The sequence below is a fragment of the Excalfactoria chinensis genome, chromosome 1, assembly GCF_039878825.1.
Source record: "Excalfactoria chinensis isolate bCotChi1 chromosome 1, bCotChi1.hap2, whole genome shotgun sequence".
Classification (NCBI taxonomy): domain Eukaryota; kingdom Metazoa; phylum Chordata; class Aves; order Galliformes; family Phasianidae; genus Excalfactoria; species Excalfactoria chinensis.
This window is the reverse complement of record NC_092825.1, coordinates 27,976,592-27,996,788: the sequence shown is the minus strand read 5'-3', so window position 1 is coordinate 27,996,788 and position 20,197 is coordinate 27,976,592. Positions and strand designations below refer to the sequence as shown.

The 20,197-nt window shown below is 39.3% G+C and overlaps 1 protein-coding gene across 4 annotated transcripts in view; it reads right to left on the bottom strand.

The window, feature by feature from the left end:
- Positions 1-1,015: 1,015 nt before the first annotated feature.
- The window catches only part of PPHLN1 (periphilin 1), a 76,607-nt gene continuing 57,425 nt past the window's right edge, over positions 1,016-20,197 (bottom strand). For 3 of the 4 annotated variants that reach the window (XM_072339012.1, XM_072339021.1, XM_072339004.1), the window contains exon 10: positions 1,017-3,340. In XM_072339012.1, coding sequence (XP_072195113.1) covers positions 3,131-3,340 — 210 coding nt within the window. In that variant the 3' untranslated portion in view covers positions 1,017-3,130. Of the gene's footprint in view, positions 3,341-20,197 lie in introns of all 4 variants that reach the window. The other variant, XM_072338994.1, reaches the window with a different exon arrangement.

The window sequence follows — 20,197 nt, the reverse complement described above, 5'->3', positions numbered from 1 at the left end:
GGTGACTCAGCCACTTCCCAGGGGAGCCTATTCAGTGCTCAACAACCCTTTCTGTAAAGAAGTGTTTCCTGATATCTAACCTAAACTTACCCCAGCACAACTTGAGGCTATTTCACCGCATCCTGTCACCTGTGTTAGGCTGCAAGGCCACAAGCAACTAAGACTGTTAGAAACATTTAAAAAGTTGTGTTTTGCTGAGGAATGGATTGCTGAGGGACAATCCCATCACTATCCAATCTATTCTTCCACCTTAATACAAAGGAAACTATATAGGCTATAGTATGCACTACCTGCACTCGACACAGGTACAGAATGTACAGCTCTGGTTTCACATTACTGGAAGAGGTACCTGTATTGTGAGTGGAGCTGATAACTTCACGATAGTGAGAAACATTTGGGCCACACATTATCCTCACCCTCCCAAAAGAGGAAATCCTGCACAGAAACACAGTCACAAGGAAGCAGAGCCTCCAATATGCTGTATTGGCTTCTTTTATATCCGTAGTGGTTGTACTGCTGACTTTCACCCTAACTGCCCTGCTTGTCACTCAAGGCTGCCAGCTCACCCCCACTGAGAAGACAGACCCATTCACATTCACTGCAGCCTCAGCAGCTAATGCTGAATTTCCACACTAGTTTTCTTCCTCTTCCCCTTTCATTCTTTGAAAGGCATGTGCACATTAATAAGTCCTAGAAGTACGTTGTGTTTGCAAGAGCTCCTAAAGGGACAAAGAACAATTCCTCGCGCACAGCATCTGGTTCCTTTTGTCAATGCTTTTTCCACCCCTTTCAAGCAGCCCCCTTGAGGCTCTACATGAGACCGAGGACAACTTCTTACACTGATACAAAGTAAATTCCTTGTTCCTACAGGAAGCAGGAATAAGGAAATGTATTTCTTGCTCAGGCTGAGCAGCATAACATTGTACTGACATCGGCATCAAACACATCACAAGAGGTTACTCGTGAACATTCAGCATCACGACAAGAATTAAGCAGGAAAAAAACAGCTGCCAATCGCTTCCATAGAAACAGCATTTATTAAAAAAATAAAAATAAAATCAAGTGTCTCCTTAGATTATCAGTAAGAATAAATCAATTAAAAAAACAAAAAAAACAAAAAAAACAGAAGAAAGCTAAGGACAGCCTTGGTGTTGACCTACTGGCAAAAAATAACTGCAGAAACACAACAGTGTTGTAAGCTCTATAAAAAAGCACTTGAAAAATCAGACACTTTTAGAGGCCTGATTAAATTTCCACTAAGAGAACAAAAGAGACCCCTAACACAACATACAGTAACAATGGACAAGAAATAAATTAAGCACAAATTGACCGGTTCTTTTCTTTAGTGTTTCTAACCCAAAGCAGAAGCTCAGATCTACCACCTGAAGGCTATCTGGTCCATTGTGAGCCCCGTTTGCTATGTTTCGGTCTCAGAGAACGTTGTCTGAGGTTGCAGGACAAGACAGGCTGTTGCCAAAAGGGCTGGGTCAGGTCTAGCTGCTGTGCCACCACAGATCACCTTTCTTCCCCCTCTCCCACCCCAGATCGGCACCCAGTAGGATCGGTGAACTTTTCCCACTCACCCTGCAGCCCTGACATTAAAACTAATCAGGCATCTCAGGAATCTGATGTAATATACACTTAATGCACCATATCAAGGTTTGTCTGTGTAAGATGCTGAGACATAGTACCTTGTATGTGCAAAATCACTGCCACTGTATTCACTTCTCTGCAAACCATTTGGCAGAAATCTGAGAAGCTACTTAATAAAGGGCTGAATTCATCAACGTTTTCATTTAATACTCTGCGTATGGGAAACGGTGAGCTTTAGTTGTTAGCCCTCATACAGAATTTCATGTTTCTAAATACACCTGTAGAAAACAATTGTGTTTACTTTTTCTTGACTATGATTCAAATTCTCCTTTTCCTAAAACATTCAAGAAAAACAATATTACTTTATATGTACACATACCATTGGTCAGGATACCCCTACACTGCCAATGATTCCTAAGTTACATCTCATCTCTGCAACACAATGGCACAGTACTGGCAGTCTCTTGTCTCTACTCAACCATTTTTCCCAGCTACAAGTCACTATCAGGTCCAAACTGGCTCCAGACACTACACTACTACAGAATCATTCAGGTTTGAAATAACACATGTGGGGCCTATTTAGGGTTTAACTTCACATTATACCTGATCTGAAGCAATTTGGAGTTACTAAATAGAGAGATGGCCCAGACCTCACCTTGGCACTCCAAATTCCTGTGCCTTCTTGATTTCTGAAGATTAACACAGCCTCCTAATTGTTAAAAACTGATGCATGAAAGTGAGGCATAAGGGAGAACAGGGGAAGAGGATGGAAGCAGAGACCTTTCCTCGGTGTCTGCCTGTGGTTACACTCTGTAAGGTATAGTTCAAAAATACTATGTATAAAAATAATTAAAAAAGCAAACAGTTGCAAACAGTTAAAAACTGGAATTAATTCTACATAATACTGCTTACTAGTAATGACTCAGAGTGTGGAAAACACCAACATATAAAAAGCATTTGCAGAAGTAGAGTAGGTTCTAACATTAAGCAGGCAAAGTTCCTCTGGCAAAGACTAGACATAAACCCTGGTGTAATTTTACAGAATCAATCTGAAATTCAAAATTAATCTATAATAAATAAATAAAATCGCAGTTGCAAGCAACTTTACAAGTCCTCCTTTCCTACAGTATATATCAACATAGGACATTTCTGCATAAGCTGAAGAAGGAAGATCGTTCTTATTTTAATACAAAGCACGGTGTTTCTGTTTACGCTTACAAACATCCAAACACGAGTACACAAACATCAGACTGAACATGTTTTGCCAGGTAACTGTGTAAAGGTTTCAAAAATAGCTTGTCACTTTACAGAATTTTTGAAGAAAAAACATCTTGTTCAAAGGAATATACGTCAGCAAGTACAGGTAGAAAGAATACAACTGTGGAGACCACAATGAACAAGGTATGGCCATCTGAGCTACGAAGCTCATGGCCTTGGGTTCGACTCTTCAACACAACCTCCCCTTTCCCCACAAGAATCAGACGTAGGCATTACAGTGCACATACTGTGTGTAGAGTTCTAAAACTGTATTTCTGTCTTAGTATGAGCCATCTTTGAAGGATTCTGATATATCTTGGTTGGCAGCATCGTACTGAGCAATGAAATGTTTGAGTTCTTCAATGCATCGCTCACCTATTTCATGCAAATTCTGCCTCAGAGCGAACTGAATGGACTTCTCTAATGACGGATCTTTATCAATTAGCATCTTCACCACCATGCCAAAGGTTTCACAGTCTTGTCTGTATACCTAGAAAGAGCACATTTTAGAAAACAGTTAAATATAAGACTCTCTACATTAGCACACCAACAAGCCTCTAAGTTAGGAGTTACTGCAGAGCCAAAACCAAAGAGCAGTGAACTTAATGAGTTTCAACTGTAAGAATTACTTGCCTTCTCCTCTCTTTTGACTGACTTTAATACAAATGTACCTGGTACAGGACTACTCAAACACAAGAAATAACTCTTATTCAAAGAAATGCCAAAAAAGAGAACAAGATTATCTTGCAACACTACTTAGTAAGTAATGGCAGAATAAAATGCAAATGCTAAATCAGACTTTTGTAAAACAATCTATAAAATGAATACAACTGTTACGTACATTGAACCAGCAATCTCAGTCTTTACACAACACTAACTCAGTTTTAAATCATTCATAGTGCTTTAAATACAAGTCATATTCAAATATTTTCACCAAGTTATGATTATTTATAGGATCTCCATCTCTCATAGAAGTCCTTGACAAGCACAACTTGTAAGTAGTTCGACTGTGTGTGTGATTCAACCATAACAGAAATCTTGGTAGTAGTCCTTCACCTTTTTTCAGATTCCAAATGAGGTTGCTGATCTAAACACCACCAAAAGAGGAAGATACTGAAATCTTCTAATAACTAGAAGCAGTTCATTTTCACACAATCCTATTTTCTTTGACAAACTTCCTTTCAGAAAACACAGTGAATTTCTGAAGAAAGGCAAATCAGTTGCATATCCCCACATTTTGCAGAAGGAATAAAAATGTTGATATTTCTCAGTATTTCAATATTGTGCTATAGCTTGGCTTTTGTAAAGTTATGTGAGCTTTTCCTCCCACGTTAGTCTGTCTTTTGCCTGCTGAATGGAGCCTGTTTTGCAGGGGGTTGGACTTGATGATCTCTAGAGGTCCCCTCCAGCACCTACAATTCTGTGGTTCTGTGATATTTTTTGGGCACAGATGATGCTACTGTATATAAAGGATTTTCTGTATTACAAAACAAAAAGGGGGGAGGAAAAAAGAAAAAGAGGAAGGAGAACAAAAACCTGAACCAAACAGAACCCTCCCACCAGTGCTACACTACATTTTTCTATTTATCATTGCCAGAAACATAATGATTTAACACCATATTCTTATTAAAGACTTGTCACACGTTTGACAGTATATTCTATGATGCTGTGGGTTTAAAACCAGATCCATTTTTCAAACAGTGGTTAGGAAATGAAAGAAAATCTTTTGAGAGGAACTCATTTTCAAGAGAGATTACAAAGTCCAAAACAACAGTGCAGTCCAAAACAGATCGGTGCAAAACACCTCAAATGTGGAAACAGCACACACGTGGCATTTTTTCAAAGACACGTTTGTTTCCTGCTTTATATGTCCAGTTGTCCTGTAGCAAAATATCACTAAGAAACAGAGATTCTCACAGAACTCGTTTTCCAGAGCAAGTGTAGCAGGGTACTTGCAAAGAGAAATTCAAAACAGAGCAAATGTTAGATCCTTTATTTCTGCCTCTTTCCAAGGAGAAAGCTCAGGAAGAACTGCTGTTTGATTAGCTGCATGACAGACAGATGGTATTTCATTTTGGAAGACACATGCCTTTCAAGTGCTTGCATCAGGCTTCCTATCGCCTTCACAGAATGACTCTGGAAGTTCTTTTTAACCCCAGAGCCACTATGTTCAAGGAGAAATGGTTCAAAAGGTTGATGAGATTTTTTTTCTTACTGCACGTCTATTTTATCACCTCTCAAGTGTGCAGACCAAGGACGTGTGTATAATCTTCCACAGGTAAACTGCCTTGATAACCAACAGCTTTCACGGCCTGCAGAGCAACACTGACACCTGTGAGATCTCAGCACGAATGGAGAACACAGGCACACTGGCCCATCTCTTACACTGTAGGGTACCCCAGAATGCTCTCCACTCCTAGCTGGCTTTCAAATGAGTGGCACATGGTACTCTCTGATATTTGTCTCCTGCATACCCAAGAAACAGCTCAGATGAAACGTTTTGAACCTCAGCATGTAAAGATTTGCCCAGGCTGTGCTCAGTTTTCTTCTAAAGACTCGCAAAAGAAGCCTGGAAGGAGAATCAAGTGGGCTGCCATCGATGTTGAGTCTGGAGTCAGAGAAGACATTTTGCTGACACAACGATGTGGAAACGAACGCCTTCGTACAAGAGATGAATGTTTTCAGCAACATTTCTCTTTTGTGACAGAAGACTTTAAAAAATGCAATACCTGACATAGAGGAAGAAGGCAGAAGGTGGGGCAGGAAGGCATTTCTAGCAACAGAAAACAAAGGAAACAGCTCAGCTCCTGTAACAACAATTGAGTAATTTTCCCTCAATGAGCTTTCTAGCCTTGTTGCTAATTCTGATGCTCCCAATGCAATCTGCCTCCTCCTCAACTGTGCTAATAAGCCTATTTATATAGATGCAACAAAAATTGCATCACTGAAATGATCCCTTTTAAAATTACTTCCCTCCAATTAACGTGATTCAGTGATTCAATTCTAAAACCAGATGCATCAGTACGAGTGAAGGAACTGCAAACCACAGTTGTGAAGGAGAAATAACTTCATAAACCAGACTGTATCTGAAACTGGTGCATAAAAACTGTCAGAGAGTAGTCACCATGCTTTGCAGAAAGGAATTGAGTCTATCCTTCACAAGAAAAGCAATTACAGGAAAATAGGAACTACAGCTTAGTGGTCCAATGAACTATTTTTAAGAACTGTGAAAGCATTCAAAGCTGCTGAAAATGAAGATGGTGGCCATGCATAATCATATCCATCTTCTCTACAGAAGAGAAGAAAGCTAGTACTGGGAAATAAGCAGAGAAATGTTGCTTGAGAAAAAAGAACTGCAGAACATACTCCAAAAAAAGCTCCATTAGAGAATACTGGAAGAACTCACAACCCAACAAGGTTTATTCCACCTGATACTGATTTTGAGTTCAAACCATGGAACGTTTGTCTGGAGCTAAAACCTAAAAATGATTCCACGTGTGGGGAAAGAACAAATAGTGCTTTTATACTGGAGTGATACCAACAACACAACCATTCTTCCTGATATATGTGTCAGGTAATCCTGAAAACAGCTGAAGCCATAGGATGATCACTTACCAAGGCCAGAGTGTACTTTTACATTCTGAACTAAGCTATAACACCAGCATAATGGAAAGAACATGTATCACTGTAGCAAGCAGATGAAGGAGGAGTAGAAACAGGTGTCTTTTTCCTAAATATCTGTTTTTTATATATGTATGTTTTATACATATCTGCACTCTTTCTAGGCAAGATTTACCAATGAAGCAAAAGCTGCGTTCAAATTATCTTTGGAAAAGCTTTCCAAGGTCAGCAAAACCTAACATCCACAAGCTCAGAGAATCACAAAGATGCTTGCTTTATATTACTCACACAATATTTTTAACTTCTTTTCACTCCTACACTGATAATAGCCTAGAAGCTCTGGCTGAGATCAGCCCTCCACTGTACTAGTCTGTATAACTAGCTTGGCTTTACCAAAATGCAAATCTCAAAGTGCGTTGCACCTACAGCCTTAATAGTGAATAGTGAATGTTCTTCCTATATTTGAGAAATTTAAATCAAAAGCTGCACCACTAGAACTGTTTAAGTATATATAAGGGCCTGAGCAGATGTTGCCTTCTAGATCCAGCTAGAGCAGTAAGGATGTTAGCCCCCAGTTACCCTTCCTGTCCACCAACTGAAGGCATCCAAGCCCTACAGCTCTCCTGAGTTAACCTCAAAGCACCATCAAAAGTGACTTAAATAACAATTTTTGATACTGACGTGAAAGAGATGAAGGATACTGCAGATTCTCTTCTTCCACCTCAGCAACATTAACCTCTGAGGGTGCAGAGGTGAAAGGAAGCACCTGGAGAATACTCATTTATTATACTCTGACGTCCCTTCTACAATGATCATCTAATGTCAGTTTTGACTAAAATCAGATGATGCTTGTGGAATGGCTCAGCTGATGTAATAGCACCAGCTCACACCATCCTCTAAACACCATCACCCAAACTTGGTTGTAACTTCAAATTCTGGGTGTGGGTGAAATTACACCTAGCTAGGGAACGCCCTGATGTCATGCCTACTACTCACTGACAGACTGCACCATTTCCTTCCCATGCCTTGCACAGTATGGTGTACTTCTCCAAAACTATCTGGAGCTGCCCATGCCTGTTGCACAACAGAGCAACTAGACAACATAAACAAACAGTAATAAGAACAGAAATCAGAATATAAGATTTCCCCCCTTGCAGGAGACCACAGTTTGTGGAGAGTCAGATACTTTGACTTCTTGGACTTGAAGTCTTGCATACCTGGCCAAAAAGCTTTATTTCAACAATACAAGTAGATACAGTAACTAAAGGGGCTGTGGTCAGGAAAACCAGGAAGATAATTGTGGATAATAAGATAATAAGTGGAGATAATGCACAAACTTTATTTCAGCCTATGGCAGTTTTCCCACCTTAGCTCTACATCCTGACCCTCAAAGCTCAGTTCAGCATAGGCAAAGGTGAGTTAGGGCTGTGGCTCAGAAACCGCGTTAAACAGCCTGCAACCCTTAGATACTAACTCAACCTTGAGAAGATCCAACATGCTCAGCAATCGCAATCTAGTGCCTGTGATTCATGCGAGTAATCATTTCATGTATTATCTTTCAGAAGACAGAAACTGCTCCGTTACTAAGGGCACAATTCCCACAAGTATCAAATGCCCCACGCAAGGAGAGAAGCAACATGCTCACTGATAGTTATTTGATTTCTGACAAAGGCAGTGCTTGAACTTGCAGAGCACAGGGTTGAAAGCCATACCACATCCCCTCCAGATATCCCATTAATGAAAGAGCAAACTGCCTGAAATCTCTCTCACTTCAACGAAGCCCCAGGGCTCCTCTGCAGCAGACGGAGGTAACAGCTTTCATTCCCCAGCTGAACCAGGATAGCTAGGTTGGTATAGCCCTCTGGTGGTATCAGCCAGCTTTTTATTTCCCCTCCTCAGCAGACCTAAAATAAACCCGACAAAGCACTCTTCTGTTAACACAGCCACACCTCTGCCAGGTTTTCCCAGCATGAGCAGACTGACTGCGAGCTACACAAAAAGATTTTGTAATGAGGACCAAGCTCTGAGCTGATTGCAAATGCAATAACATTTTACACTGTAATTGTGCATGTAAGTACTAGCAAATTGGGAAGCTGGTGAACATTGAGTGACTTCGATATCACTGGTAACAAAGAATTTTCCTTGCCACAAACTTCTTTTGAAAGGAATTATTACCTCTCCCCGAATGACTCTTTTTTAATTTACACGCTACATTAGATTTTTCTCAGCCATGCAAATTAAACTAAAATCCACTGTCCTCAAGAACAATAAGCTAACGCTCTGCTGAAAGAATACAGAGATATTTCCATCGCTGGAGTGGCAATGTAATTGTACTGCTATGTTTATGAGTACAACATATAAACTTATTGTTCCGCAGCGCAAAGAGTGCTCGGAACTGTCATTAAACCACTGCAAACAATTCTCGTGATCAAGACATTTAAAATCGGTTTTCATGCAAGATGAACTATTTTACATGGTTACAAAAAGCTAAATTAATGTACAATATATTTAATATTTAGCTACAATGTAGAGATATAATTGTTAATTATAACAAGCCTACTCTACTCCTTTCTTTAATACGCACTAACAATTTTGCCTTGAATCCATGTAGTAAGCTTTGCCCCCATTAATCAATGTGCTGTTTAAAGGCCGATTAGATATTCATTGAAATGCAAATTGAGGGAACCAAGTTATTTAATGTACTATATAATAATGAACAATTTCATGTTAATTTGCTACTTATTGGAGATATGGAAAACATTTGAGTTATTTGCACTTAAATGCAATTCTGCCTCTCTTCCCATTGAACATTTCTATTGTTTTCTTTAATAGATTTACTCAGCTTTCAGAAATGTTAAAACACATTTTGGCATTTAAATACCTGATTGAAAAGTCTGCTGTAAGTCCCTCATGTGGGATAAATGCCGACAAAGCCATCATTTTAGAAGCCTGAATTCTGATTCTGACTTTGCTTTCACCAAAACCACACAATCGAAGCTTCCTGCTCCACTTTAAAGGAAAACTCTACCACGAAGAGATGAAAAATCACCTACAAAATCGTGTTTTGTGTGTGTCTACAGCAACAATCTGCCTGCTGAGCTTACACACATTTTTAGCCCGAAAGCCCTGAACAGATGGTTTAGGCCCTGAGATCCAGCTCTGGTCTTCTCCATTTACTGGTAAGAAAACATGCAGACTGGATGGTTGACTTCACTGACACCATTGCTCCCAGTTTAAGCTCAAGACATCATCTGGACACTCCTTTGCTTCAAAGCACGTCCTGGTGACACCTCTGCAATGATAGTGAAGCCACAAGGTTTGCACAGGGTGGAGCTCACTATAAGAGGCACATGTCTGGCTCCAGCAGGCAGCAGCTGAAGGAGCATCTTCACCATGATCCTATCTGCAGCAATCACCCCTTCTTCCTGCAACTTCGTGCAGGATTCTGCCTCTGAGCAACAGAGCTCCTAATTATGACCACTGCAGAGGACAGCCATAACTCCTCAACTTTCTTCTTTTTCCTTTCACTATCCAAACATGTAAAAAAATAAATCACTGTCTTGTGCATGTACTCAGTACTTATGAAATGATTTAAAGGCGGAATACACCATTTTTGTATGACACATAAATAGAGGCAAAGCATGAAAAGCAAATAAAAGACAAGTCCTCACCAAGCATTTGCAGCTAGAGGTACACAGCAAGGACAAATCTGTACATCAGGGATATATAGGTCTGCACAACCCTTGCAAAAGCTAACTGCCAGTTCATGTGACACCAGTTCACATGAACTATGGAACTGTCTCAACTCTCTTTTAAGTAGAAGAGAACAGAGAAAGCATATCATCACATATGTTATATCCAGCGCACTGTAAGGTTAAATTTAAACTGCCATGACTTGTATTTCTCAGCCATAAAATTAGTATCTGGAAAGGTTCAGCAACAGAAGTTTAGTTATGAAAGCTTACACTTTTTGAATACTTCTCCACTGCTCTAAAATCATTACAGATTAGTTCAATAAGAAGCAAAAAGCTTGCTTAAAATATACTGCTAAGAAATCCATATACGTAGTTTAATAATGTTTAATGCTACAGTGGAGGATTTTAAGTGAATGTTTAAATGAATAAGAATTGATATATAAAAAGAAGTGTGCACAGCAATACATTTCATTTAGTGCTACATTTTGGCAATAGCGAGTGCATTATTACTTCTTCCAGAAATGCCTTGGTCAGCCAGGCAAAAGCAGCTCCCATGTGGGAGGGCAAGGACTATTATGTTACATGGTTTTACTGGAGATAATTCTTTACTAAACCAATCAGACCACATAATAACAGCATTCTAACACCAACTACAGGCCCTTGGAGACCAGCTTGTGTGTGGCCTAGATTTCATTGGCTTCTTTACAACAGATGTGTTGGACAAGGGTAGTGTTACTTCATATACTAACTTGTGTGTTCCATTGGCAAAAACAGCAGTATTAAAGTTCTACCTCTCACATACTCTCCTCAGAAACCGTGTACCTTCTGCAAGCAGATTATAAATCCAAATTCAAACAGACCACAGCAACTACAATTCTTCACTGTCTATACTACTCCAGATGTAGCGATTATCTCTTACAGACCCATCAACGATACCTTTCCAGCTCACATTTAAGAATACCCAGATACATGTTCAAGAACTATCAGCAACAAAACACTGTGTAAGTCCAAAAAGTCTCTCAGAGTAACAATTTATGTTGCTATTAATTTTCTTTTGCTCTATAATGATCTAAAAATCCAGATATTGCACCTTCATGGGACCATAAACTAAACAAAATCCAAAGGCTCTTCTCCCTGATGGATGCTAAAAGAAAAAAAAAAAAAAAGAAAAATCACATGACTTAAAATGCCTGAGTTTGGGATTAAGCAGGAAATAATCAGCTTTATGCCAAAGGAAGGACCTCGCCCTGCAACTTTTTATTTATAAAACATGGAATTGATGGAAGCTATTTCCTAAATTTGTTTCACGGTAAACCTATTGCTGTATTCAAAACAGGAAGGGTGAAGTTTATCTGCAGAAGATTGTTTGTCTGCGTTAATTCTCTCATTCCAACTTCTTTAATAGCTTTCAGCTACATCCACTGACCATAAAAGAAAGCAATATTCATTTAAGCTTCATCAGGATGGGCTGCATATTATTGGCAATAATGACATGAGAAACCACTCATCATCATAAAAGCACACCACCATTTTTACAGAGAAAGTACAGAAGTTTGAAATCCACATACATGCACTGTGTTGCACTCAAAATCAACATCAGTGCATAAGACTAGAGCCAAAAGCGGCCTGAGGTTTTCCTCAAGAATACTCTACATGCTTTCAATTCCAATAAATATCCTCTGCTGTAAATATTCTCAGATTCCTCATTCAGCATGAAAAAGGTTTATTTTTGTCAATGGGAAAGAGGGAATTTTATCCTGGAGTGTGGATCACCTGCATTTACTTCACTAACACAGTGTAAAAGAACGGTAAGAAAGGAAAAAGATACGCACCTTCTTTTTCCAGTTATGAACAACTAGTAGATTAGCTGCATGGTTAACTGGCAACTGCGTTGTTGCTGAGAACTCAAAGGTAAAAAAACAGCGACTTCAAACCAGCCTCAAAATGAGAAGGCATTCTCATCATCAAAGCCTAAGAGTAGCCTCCAAATAAACAAACAAACAATAAAAAAACACTGGAGCAGCCAAAGGCTGGATTTTTTAATCACGCACACTGCATAAAGAGATTACTACATGAAGTCAATAAAGGACTGTATATAATGGACAACTTCTTCAGAAGGGAAAAGCAACAGCTGCAAGAAGAAAAACAATTACTTAGATTACCGACATTTTATTACTTAGTTTATGTTAAACCTTAAGGTTTCTGAGAGTTTAGAATTACTTCACACATTATACTAGCCTCACAAATCAGTTTTACTAGTGCTTCAGTAACGGACCTACATGGTCTCATCCTTTACCCACGTACTAACTTTGAATATAAAATTAAGAAAAAATAAATTAAGGCCACATTTTTGAAGTCTTCCATAATTTTCTCCAAGCACGTGGATAGGTATCTTTTCCCATACACAGCTGTGACAGCTGAAAAGACCATTCCCCTTTGCCACCTGTCACTATCTGCATGCCAGAAATCATCACCTCTCTTATTTGCGAGCCAGCATTATATAGGACCACCCTTAAAATTTGGTCTTAGGCAAAGTCAGCCTGATTAGGTCATGTGCAACACATCAGTTGGGCTGTGGGGAGGAATCACTTCTTTGGGGTCAGAGGGTAATGAGCAGCTGTAGATGACACCTAGACAAGACATTCAGCCTTATACTAGTGAGGCTAAACATCCAGTGTCTTTGAGTTCAGCTAGGACCTCTCACAGAACTGCTGCCTAGACAAGCAAAGCAGACAGGATCTGTGCTTAAATGACTGCACATCTTAGTGTGAATCTTCAGTCAAACACCAAATACCTTAAGAAATGGAACATAAAGCTAACATAACTCGTAATGTTGGGGGTAGGGGAAAGATCAGAGAGAATATATGATGCAGCCTCATTTCTTTTTGCAAACACATTCACTTCTTCTATATTTTTATTTAGTGTTTTACACTCACACTTATCCCTCCTCCTGAACCTGTTCCCACAATTCTAGCTACTTCAATTTTGAAGTTGAAATCTGAGCCAAAAATGGGTAAAAACTGAAAACATGTCTCTCCCTAAAGCAAAAGCCACAAGGAACAGAGCTTGTCTTTTATGGTTAGTAAATCATATGCCTTAGGGCAGTGATCACCAATTGTGGTCCAAGAGAATGCAATACGAGTTCTGCATTTACTTAGAGGATACACAGCTGACTGTATCCCAGAGCACTGGAATTAGTTACTGGATATATTCAGAGCGTAGCTCATAAGAAATACTGAAGTATCACAGCAATTATGTGGTTCAAATACCTTGGGAATCGCTTAATTTTATCTTGCAAACTACTTTTCCACGTGAAAAACAAGCACATTGCATAAACAAGTATTTTAGAAGATCTTCTGAAACCAAGAACGTTGGCTTCCTATTTCCTCATTTCATGCCTTCATTAATGAGATAGTTAAGCAGCACTGCAGCATTTCAGCACAGGAACTGCTACCTATCAAACTCATTAAAGGAATGTCTACACCGCTCAGAGCAGTGACACCGAACATTTTCCAGAAGTCATCTAACGGGGTGAACTGACAGAGGACAGATCTGGAACGAACTTGGCAAGGTATGTGAACACACTCGTAACTATTTGAAGTGTTCGCCTGTCTTCAGATTCTGGCACCCACTGAAAAGCTTTGAGTCTGGTTTCAGTCAGTTGTTATGAAAAACATTATAACCTATAGAGGAAAACTGGGATCAAATACTTCTTTTCTGGGGGAAGTGGGAGAGTATTGAGAGTGTCAGCTCTGTATTTACCACAAAGCTTCCAGCAGCTTCCTGTGATCCCTGACATCTGTAAATTATGAAAATAGCACGATGCAACAAATTCACTACATCAACCAATCCTAGAGACAAACCTTACACAAGGATATTAGAGCTCTAGACTCAGTCCTCTTGGATTTATCTCACAAAATACCTTATTTATTCTTATCATAAAACAAGTTTGTGAGTAATACCAGTAAAGCATCATATCATTTACTGATTAAAACAATGCAAAAATTAAGACTAAAATCATTTGCTGCCCAGAAACCCAGTTGACTTCATGTGGGCAAAAGAGATTTGCTGAGTAGCTTTAGCAGCATTATGAATTGAGCTCACCTGAGAGATGCAGCAAGTTCTGCCTCTGGCCAATACCCCGACACACAGAACTTGGGCATATCACACAGACAGCTGAAGGGATGGGACTGGCCCTTCAACTAAACACTAGGTAATATTTGACATTACCATCAGCACCTTGATGATTTGAAGATATCCTCAAATAATTAGGAAATCTGCTTATAACTGCAAATAGACTTACTTTGCCATATCAATCCGAGGAAATATTTAAAATCTCTTAGAAAAAATAAAAAAGAACAAAGTGTCACAATAGTATTTAACAGTACCACAACACTGTTCATATCTATATGGTTTTATACTTTTCTTCCTTGCAAAGCTGATTTCCGCTTGCTTTCAGCAAAGCAATGAGAATGCTTGGCAGTTGTAGTGATACAATGTTTTAGTGATCAATTTCTGCCAGTTAAATAATTCACCAGTCTGCTGAAAAACTGCTTTAAATTTTTAACAGACTGGTTTTGCACTTATTCCTACTCTGACAGATTTAAATCCGCTTCTATATTTCATGTTTTATAATCACTATATTTCTACAGATTTCAGGTCATTAAAAACAGTATTTGGGGTTCAGGAATGTTACATTATTCACTGTAATAAAGGGGTAATACAAAAGATCTAAACTAGTCAACGACCCTGGAAACCACAGAACTATACATGAAAGCATTCACTGACTAAACTTACCAATGCAATATAAATAAACAATTTATGCTGCATCTTTAAGCAGAATAATAGCTGTTGCAGATAAAGTCTGCTGATGCTAAATTGATACAGCGTGTTTTGGATAAGAACAGCATGGAAAGAGAGCGGTGAAGTCTCTTTTGATAAGCAGAGCTAAATAGTTTACTGCCTGAGATAAAAATAGGCTTCTAAAGGTCAAACACTTGAATGCAATAGCCAAAAGAAACAGTACCACGCCATTTACCTTTTAACCTTACTTCATAAAAGATTACCACGTGCTCTCAGAGATACAGACTAGACAGGGGTTACTCGTACAAACATATCCTGAAAAATAAGGCATTCCTCACTTCGTGCAGCTTTCCAGAACTTTTTTTTTTGCTTTTTTCCTTAAACAAAAACAATTCATGTCAGTCAAGATCTGGCTGAACCAACAGTGCCTGGAAACAGAATTAAACAAGGAAAAAATTTAATCAACTGGAACAGACCAAGTCAAAATCAATTAAAAATGAAATGAAAATGAATGACATTCTCTCATTTCATTTAGAAATTCCAGCAGGCTTTTTGTTTTTTAAAATCACATGAAGGTATAAACATTGCAAACTTTCTATTTTCAAGTCCAGACATTTTGTTATTTCAAACATTAGCATCCACAAAGAATTGATTTACACGCTAAACAAAGGATTACTTTTATTTATTTACTTAAAGAGGACCATGAACTGTGTAGGATGATAACAGAAACTTTTTCTTCTAAAAGTAAAAAAAAACAAAAACAAAAAACCAACAGTTGCTTTCTGTAGGGTAAGTCAGCAGCTTACATTCTTAATAGAAAAAGTATGACCATCACTTCGCATTCATTAGCTTGCAATGCACTGAAACCAGTAACTTGGCCTGTTGCTCAGTTTTAATATGATCCACTGTTTCACTCCATCTTACTTCAGTTTAGCATTACCCTCCTTCATCTGTTCACCTCTTCTCTTTGCCCTTCTCAGTGCTTTGCTGCTCAGCAAACATAATTACAGACATTACTCCTTGTCCAAAGACCTTGCAGATGGTCCATACATACTTAATAAAGCAATAACTCTTACTGCCCTTGCTTCTGCAACCACACTGCTACCCAAGTCTTCTCCACTCCCTCCTCTGGCATGATGTCATTCCAGCCCTCATATAATATAACCTAATTACTTAAATTCAGAAACTCCTTGAAAAATATTTTGCATCAAGCAGAATATGTGACCATCTTTGTGTTACCTTATGACATAAAAACAACTATTTCAGAGTTTATGTGTCATGAATTTCTACCAAATATGAAAACATAAAAGGTACGTTTCATAACTAAACAGAACATTTATTTAAAAAGAAGATACAAACACTGCACCCTGTATACCTACCTACAAATGCATTCATTCTTTCAGAGCTTCCATTTTAAAGTTATAAGACAGTAGCACTAAGAAGTACAGAAAAAGCTACTTACAAGTTATACCTACACTGAGCAACTTACACGGAAATGAAATGCAAATGTACCAGTGAAAGCTTGCACTCTCATAGTCATAAAATTCACCTGACAAGACAATGAGTATTAAGACACAGTTATCAAGTTATGACCATGCCTCTTTTAATAACTCAGCTGAAACACAACGTGTCATCATCTCTAACAAACTTATGCATATCTTACTATTAGTGCTTCAGCAATATATTATCCTATTTTTCAAGAATACTTGGTCTTGCAGTACAGCAAACTTGGTCAAACAGCAGATGGGAGATAAACTCAAGCGAGATAAAAACATAGAATCATAGAATCATAGAATCACCAAGGTTGGAAAAGACCTAAAAGATCATCCAGTCCAACCGTTCACCTATTCCTAATAGCTCCAACTAAACCATGTTCTTCAACACAACATCCAGTCTTTCCTTGACACCCCCAGGGTTGGTGACTCCACCACCTCCCTGGCAGTCCATTCCAGTGCCTGACTACCCTTTCTGAGAAGTAATACTTCCTAATATCCAGCCTGAATCTCCCCTGCTGTATCTTGAAACCATTCCCTCTGGTCCTATCACTAATGACACGAGAAAAGAGGCTGACCCCCAGCTCACTACAACCTCTCTTCAGGAAGTTATAGAGAGCAATGAGGTCTTCTCTGAGCCTCCTCTTCTCCAGGCTGAACATTCCCAGCTCCTTCAGCCTCTCCTTGTATGGCCTGTGTTCCAGAACCCTCACCAGCTTCGTAGTCCTCCTCTGAACATGTTCCAGGGCCACGATGTCTTTCTTGCAGTGAGGGGCCCAAAACTGGACACAGTACTCGAGATGTGGCCTCACCAGTGCTGAGTACAAGGGAAAAATCATCTCTCTGCTCCTGCTGGCTACACTGTTTTTGACACAAGCCAGGATGCCATTGGCCTTCTTGGCCACCCGGGCACACTGTCGGCTCATGTTCAGCCAAACATCAATCAATACCCCCAGGTCCATTTCCTCTATGCAGTCTTCCAGCCACTCCACCCCAAGCCTGTAGCATCGACTGGGGTTGTTGTGGCCGAAGTGCACAACCCGGCATTTGGTCTTGTTGAACCTCATCCCATTGGCTTCAGCCCAGCTCTCCAGCCTATCCAGATCCCTCTGTAGGGCCTTGCTAAACCCAGACAGATCCACACTCCCAGCCAATTTGGTGTCATCTGCGAACTTACTAAGGGTGCACTCAATGCCCTCATCCAGGTCATCAATAAAGATATTGAAGAGGACAGGCCCCAGCACCGACCCCTGGGGAACACCACTCATGACCAGCTGGATTTATCTCCATTTACCACCACTCTCTGAGCCCGGCCCTCCAGCCAGCTCCTTACCCAGCCAAGAGTGCAGCCATCTTACTACTGAGACACCAGACTTTGAAATATACCCAATATCACTTTAACAGATGAGTTGTAAGTGATCAAAACCTGCTTTTCCCTAAAGTAGAAACAAACATTTTTACGATGAATGCCATGATTCACAAAAGTAAATTAAATGGTCAACAGAGTAAGGAAAGAGGATAATGCTGCAAACCACGCAACACACTTGGGAAGTCCTCAATATACAGCACAGGAGTTACCTTCCATTTTCACTGGCACTGTTAAAAATACCCACATGCAAAAATTATGCTTCTTCTATCAATAAAAGTGTATTTACATTGATATAGATATACAAAGAAGGAATAACATTCACAGTAGATGAAACACTTCTATTCAGAACCATTTCTCTGAGCTGCTTACCAGGACATGAGTAACACCCAGACAGACTAAAATGCTTGAGAGCCAAACCACTATGATGAAACGTGCTTTTCTTGGTAGCAAAAAGCCCACCTCGACTAAAATAGAAAGGAACACTCTTAAAACAGAGTCCCTTTGGTGAACTTTCTGGGTCATGAAAGACAATATATCGGCCAACAAATTACGTGTAAAATTCATACCCACAATGCATACTTTGCTTTTTTTTTTTAATAATAATTTTAAAAGTCTGTTTTATCAATTTGCATATAAATTTGCAATTTCAGATTAATCACATTTGGATTAAATATGTTAATGACTCAATACAACAACCATTTCACTATATATTCACTAGTGTACAGATTGTGTTGCATTTGGAATGCGGATGCAATTGTCGATCCAAGAGCAGACTGCAAGAATAGCAAGACCAATAGTTTCATTTTATGTATTCTGAAACATTTTACTGCATTACTAGAAGCACATATAACTCATAAATGGGTACAAGAAGCCAACAGCCTAAACCATATCAAGGGTGAGTCAGAGAGCTTCCCACAGCTTGGAGTAAAACATGTAAGGTATCCTGTTACTAGAAACTCAAAGGAAAACACATTAACTGACTTCAGTGAAACAGGAAACAGAATCTTGGAGTTTATCTTTGCTTCTGATTTGAGAGAAAACATTCTTGCAAGAAAACATCTTCTAACAGTGAACTAAGAAAAAGGGAAACTGTACAGCAAATTGTAGTTATACCTAATTATAAACGTGAGGAATAACAAAGAAAAGTATTTTAAAATGAATCAGGACAGTTTTAAGCTATAACTAGACATCCAGTTGTGCAAAGAGACCAGTAACTTCATTCAAAACAATTTTACGTTAAAACACTCATAACATTTTGATTTTTAACTGAACAGACATACATTAAGACAAACCAAAGAGTAGAACAAACTATAGCATAACATGCATTTCTAATTGTTCAGCATGCAATTTCAGGTGTTCAGTGCTGAAACAGTGCATTTCCTGCCTCATGACTCCATTTTTCCTTCCAGCAGATGCCCCAAAGGTATACAGAGGGGAAGACACCAAGCAGGTAGCACCTGACTGCTCCCCATTTGTTTTTGCTACTAGAAATAGCAACGAGTTTTCTTGCGTGATGTTTTATCTCCACCCTCCAGACAAGGAGAAACTCCACTGCATTTACCCATAGGCTCCAGAGCTCCTCCTGCAGAATTAATACCATCTCCACCCAAGTTCCTCTTGTTCCTCATCATTTTCTCTTCCCCACCCTGTTGGCTGCAGTTCTTGATCTTGGCACAAATGTTTTTTTTCAAATGCAAGTCCAGTCCCACCCTTGTTCGTTGCTTTCCACACTCTCAATTGCCAGCCCTCTCCTGTCACCACAAATCCTTTCATCTCTTCCAGTTTGCCTCCACCCTCCAATTCAGAGGTCACATCACTGCTCAGTTACACATAGTTTCATTTCACCTCTTCCTCAGCATCCTTTTCCTCACACCTTCAGGTTCCCTTCTTGCGTCCAGTTCTCCTTCCATCACCCTTTTGGCACAGTCCACCTCTCTCAATAAATAAATAATTTTGACATTAAGATTCCTACATTTACATTCGCACATCATCCTACACTGGTTTCTCTCTTTTCAACTGTGTGAAAAAGCTACATTTTTGTTTGGGGTGGTGCACCACTCGTTGCCAAAAGCTGGCAAATGTATGGTCTCCATCCCTTTGCTGGGAAAGCTGTGAGTGAGCATGTCCCATCAGCCAAAGTAATCTAGACTCAGGTTCCAAGGAGACTGCATTTAATTTTTTTAATTTTTTAAGAAACAAGCAAACAAAAAGACAAACACAGCAACTGCAGCACTTGCTTAAGAGGATGCTCTTATGCCTCATCACGAAATGCGACCATATTGTGGTCTTTCTCCACTGAAACTCAGACAGTCTTCTCTACTGTTTACCTGCATAACTCTTGTAACTATTAATCTTCGTTTGTGCCT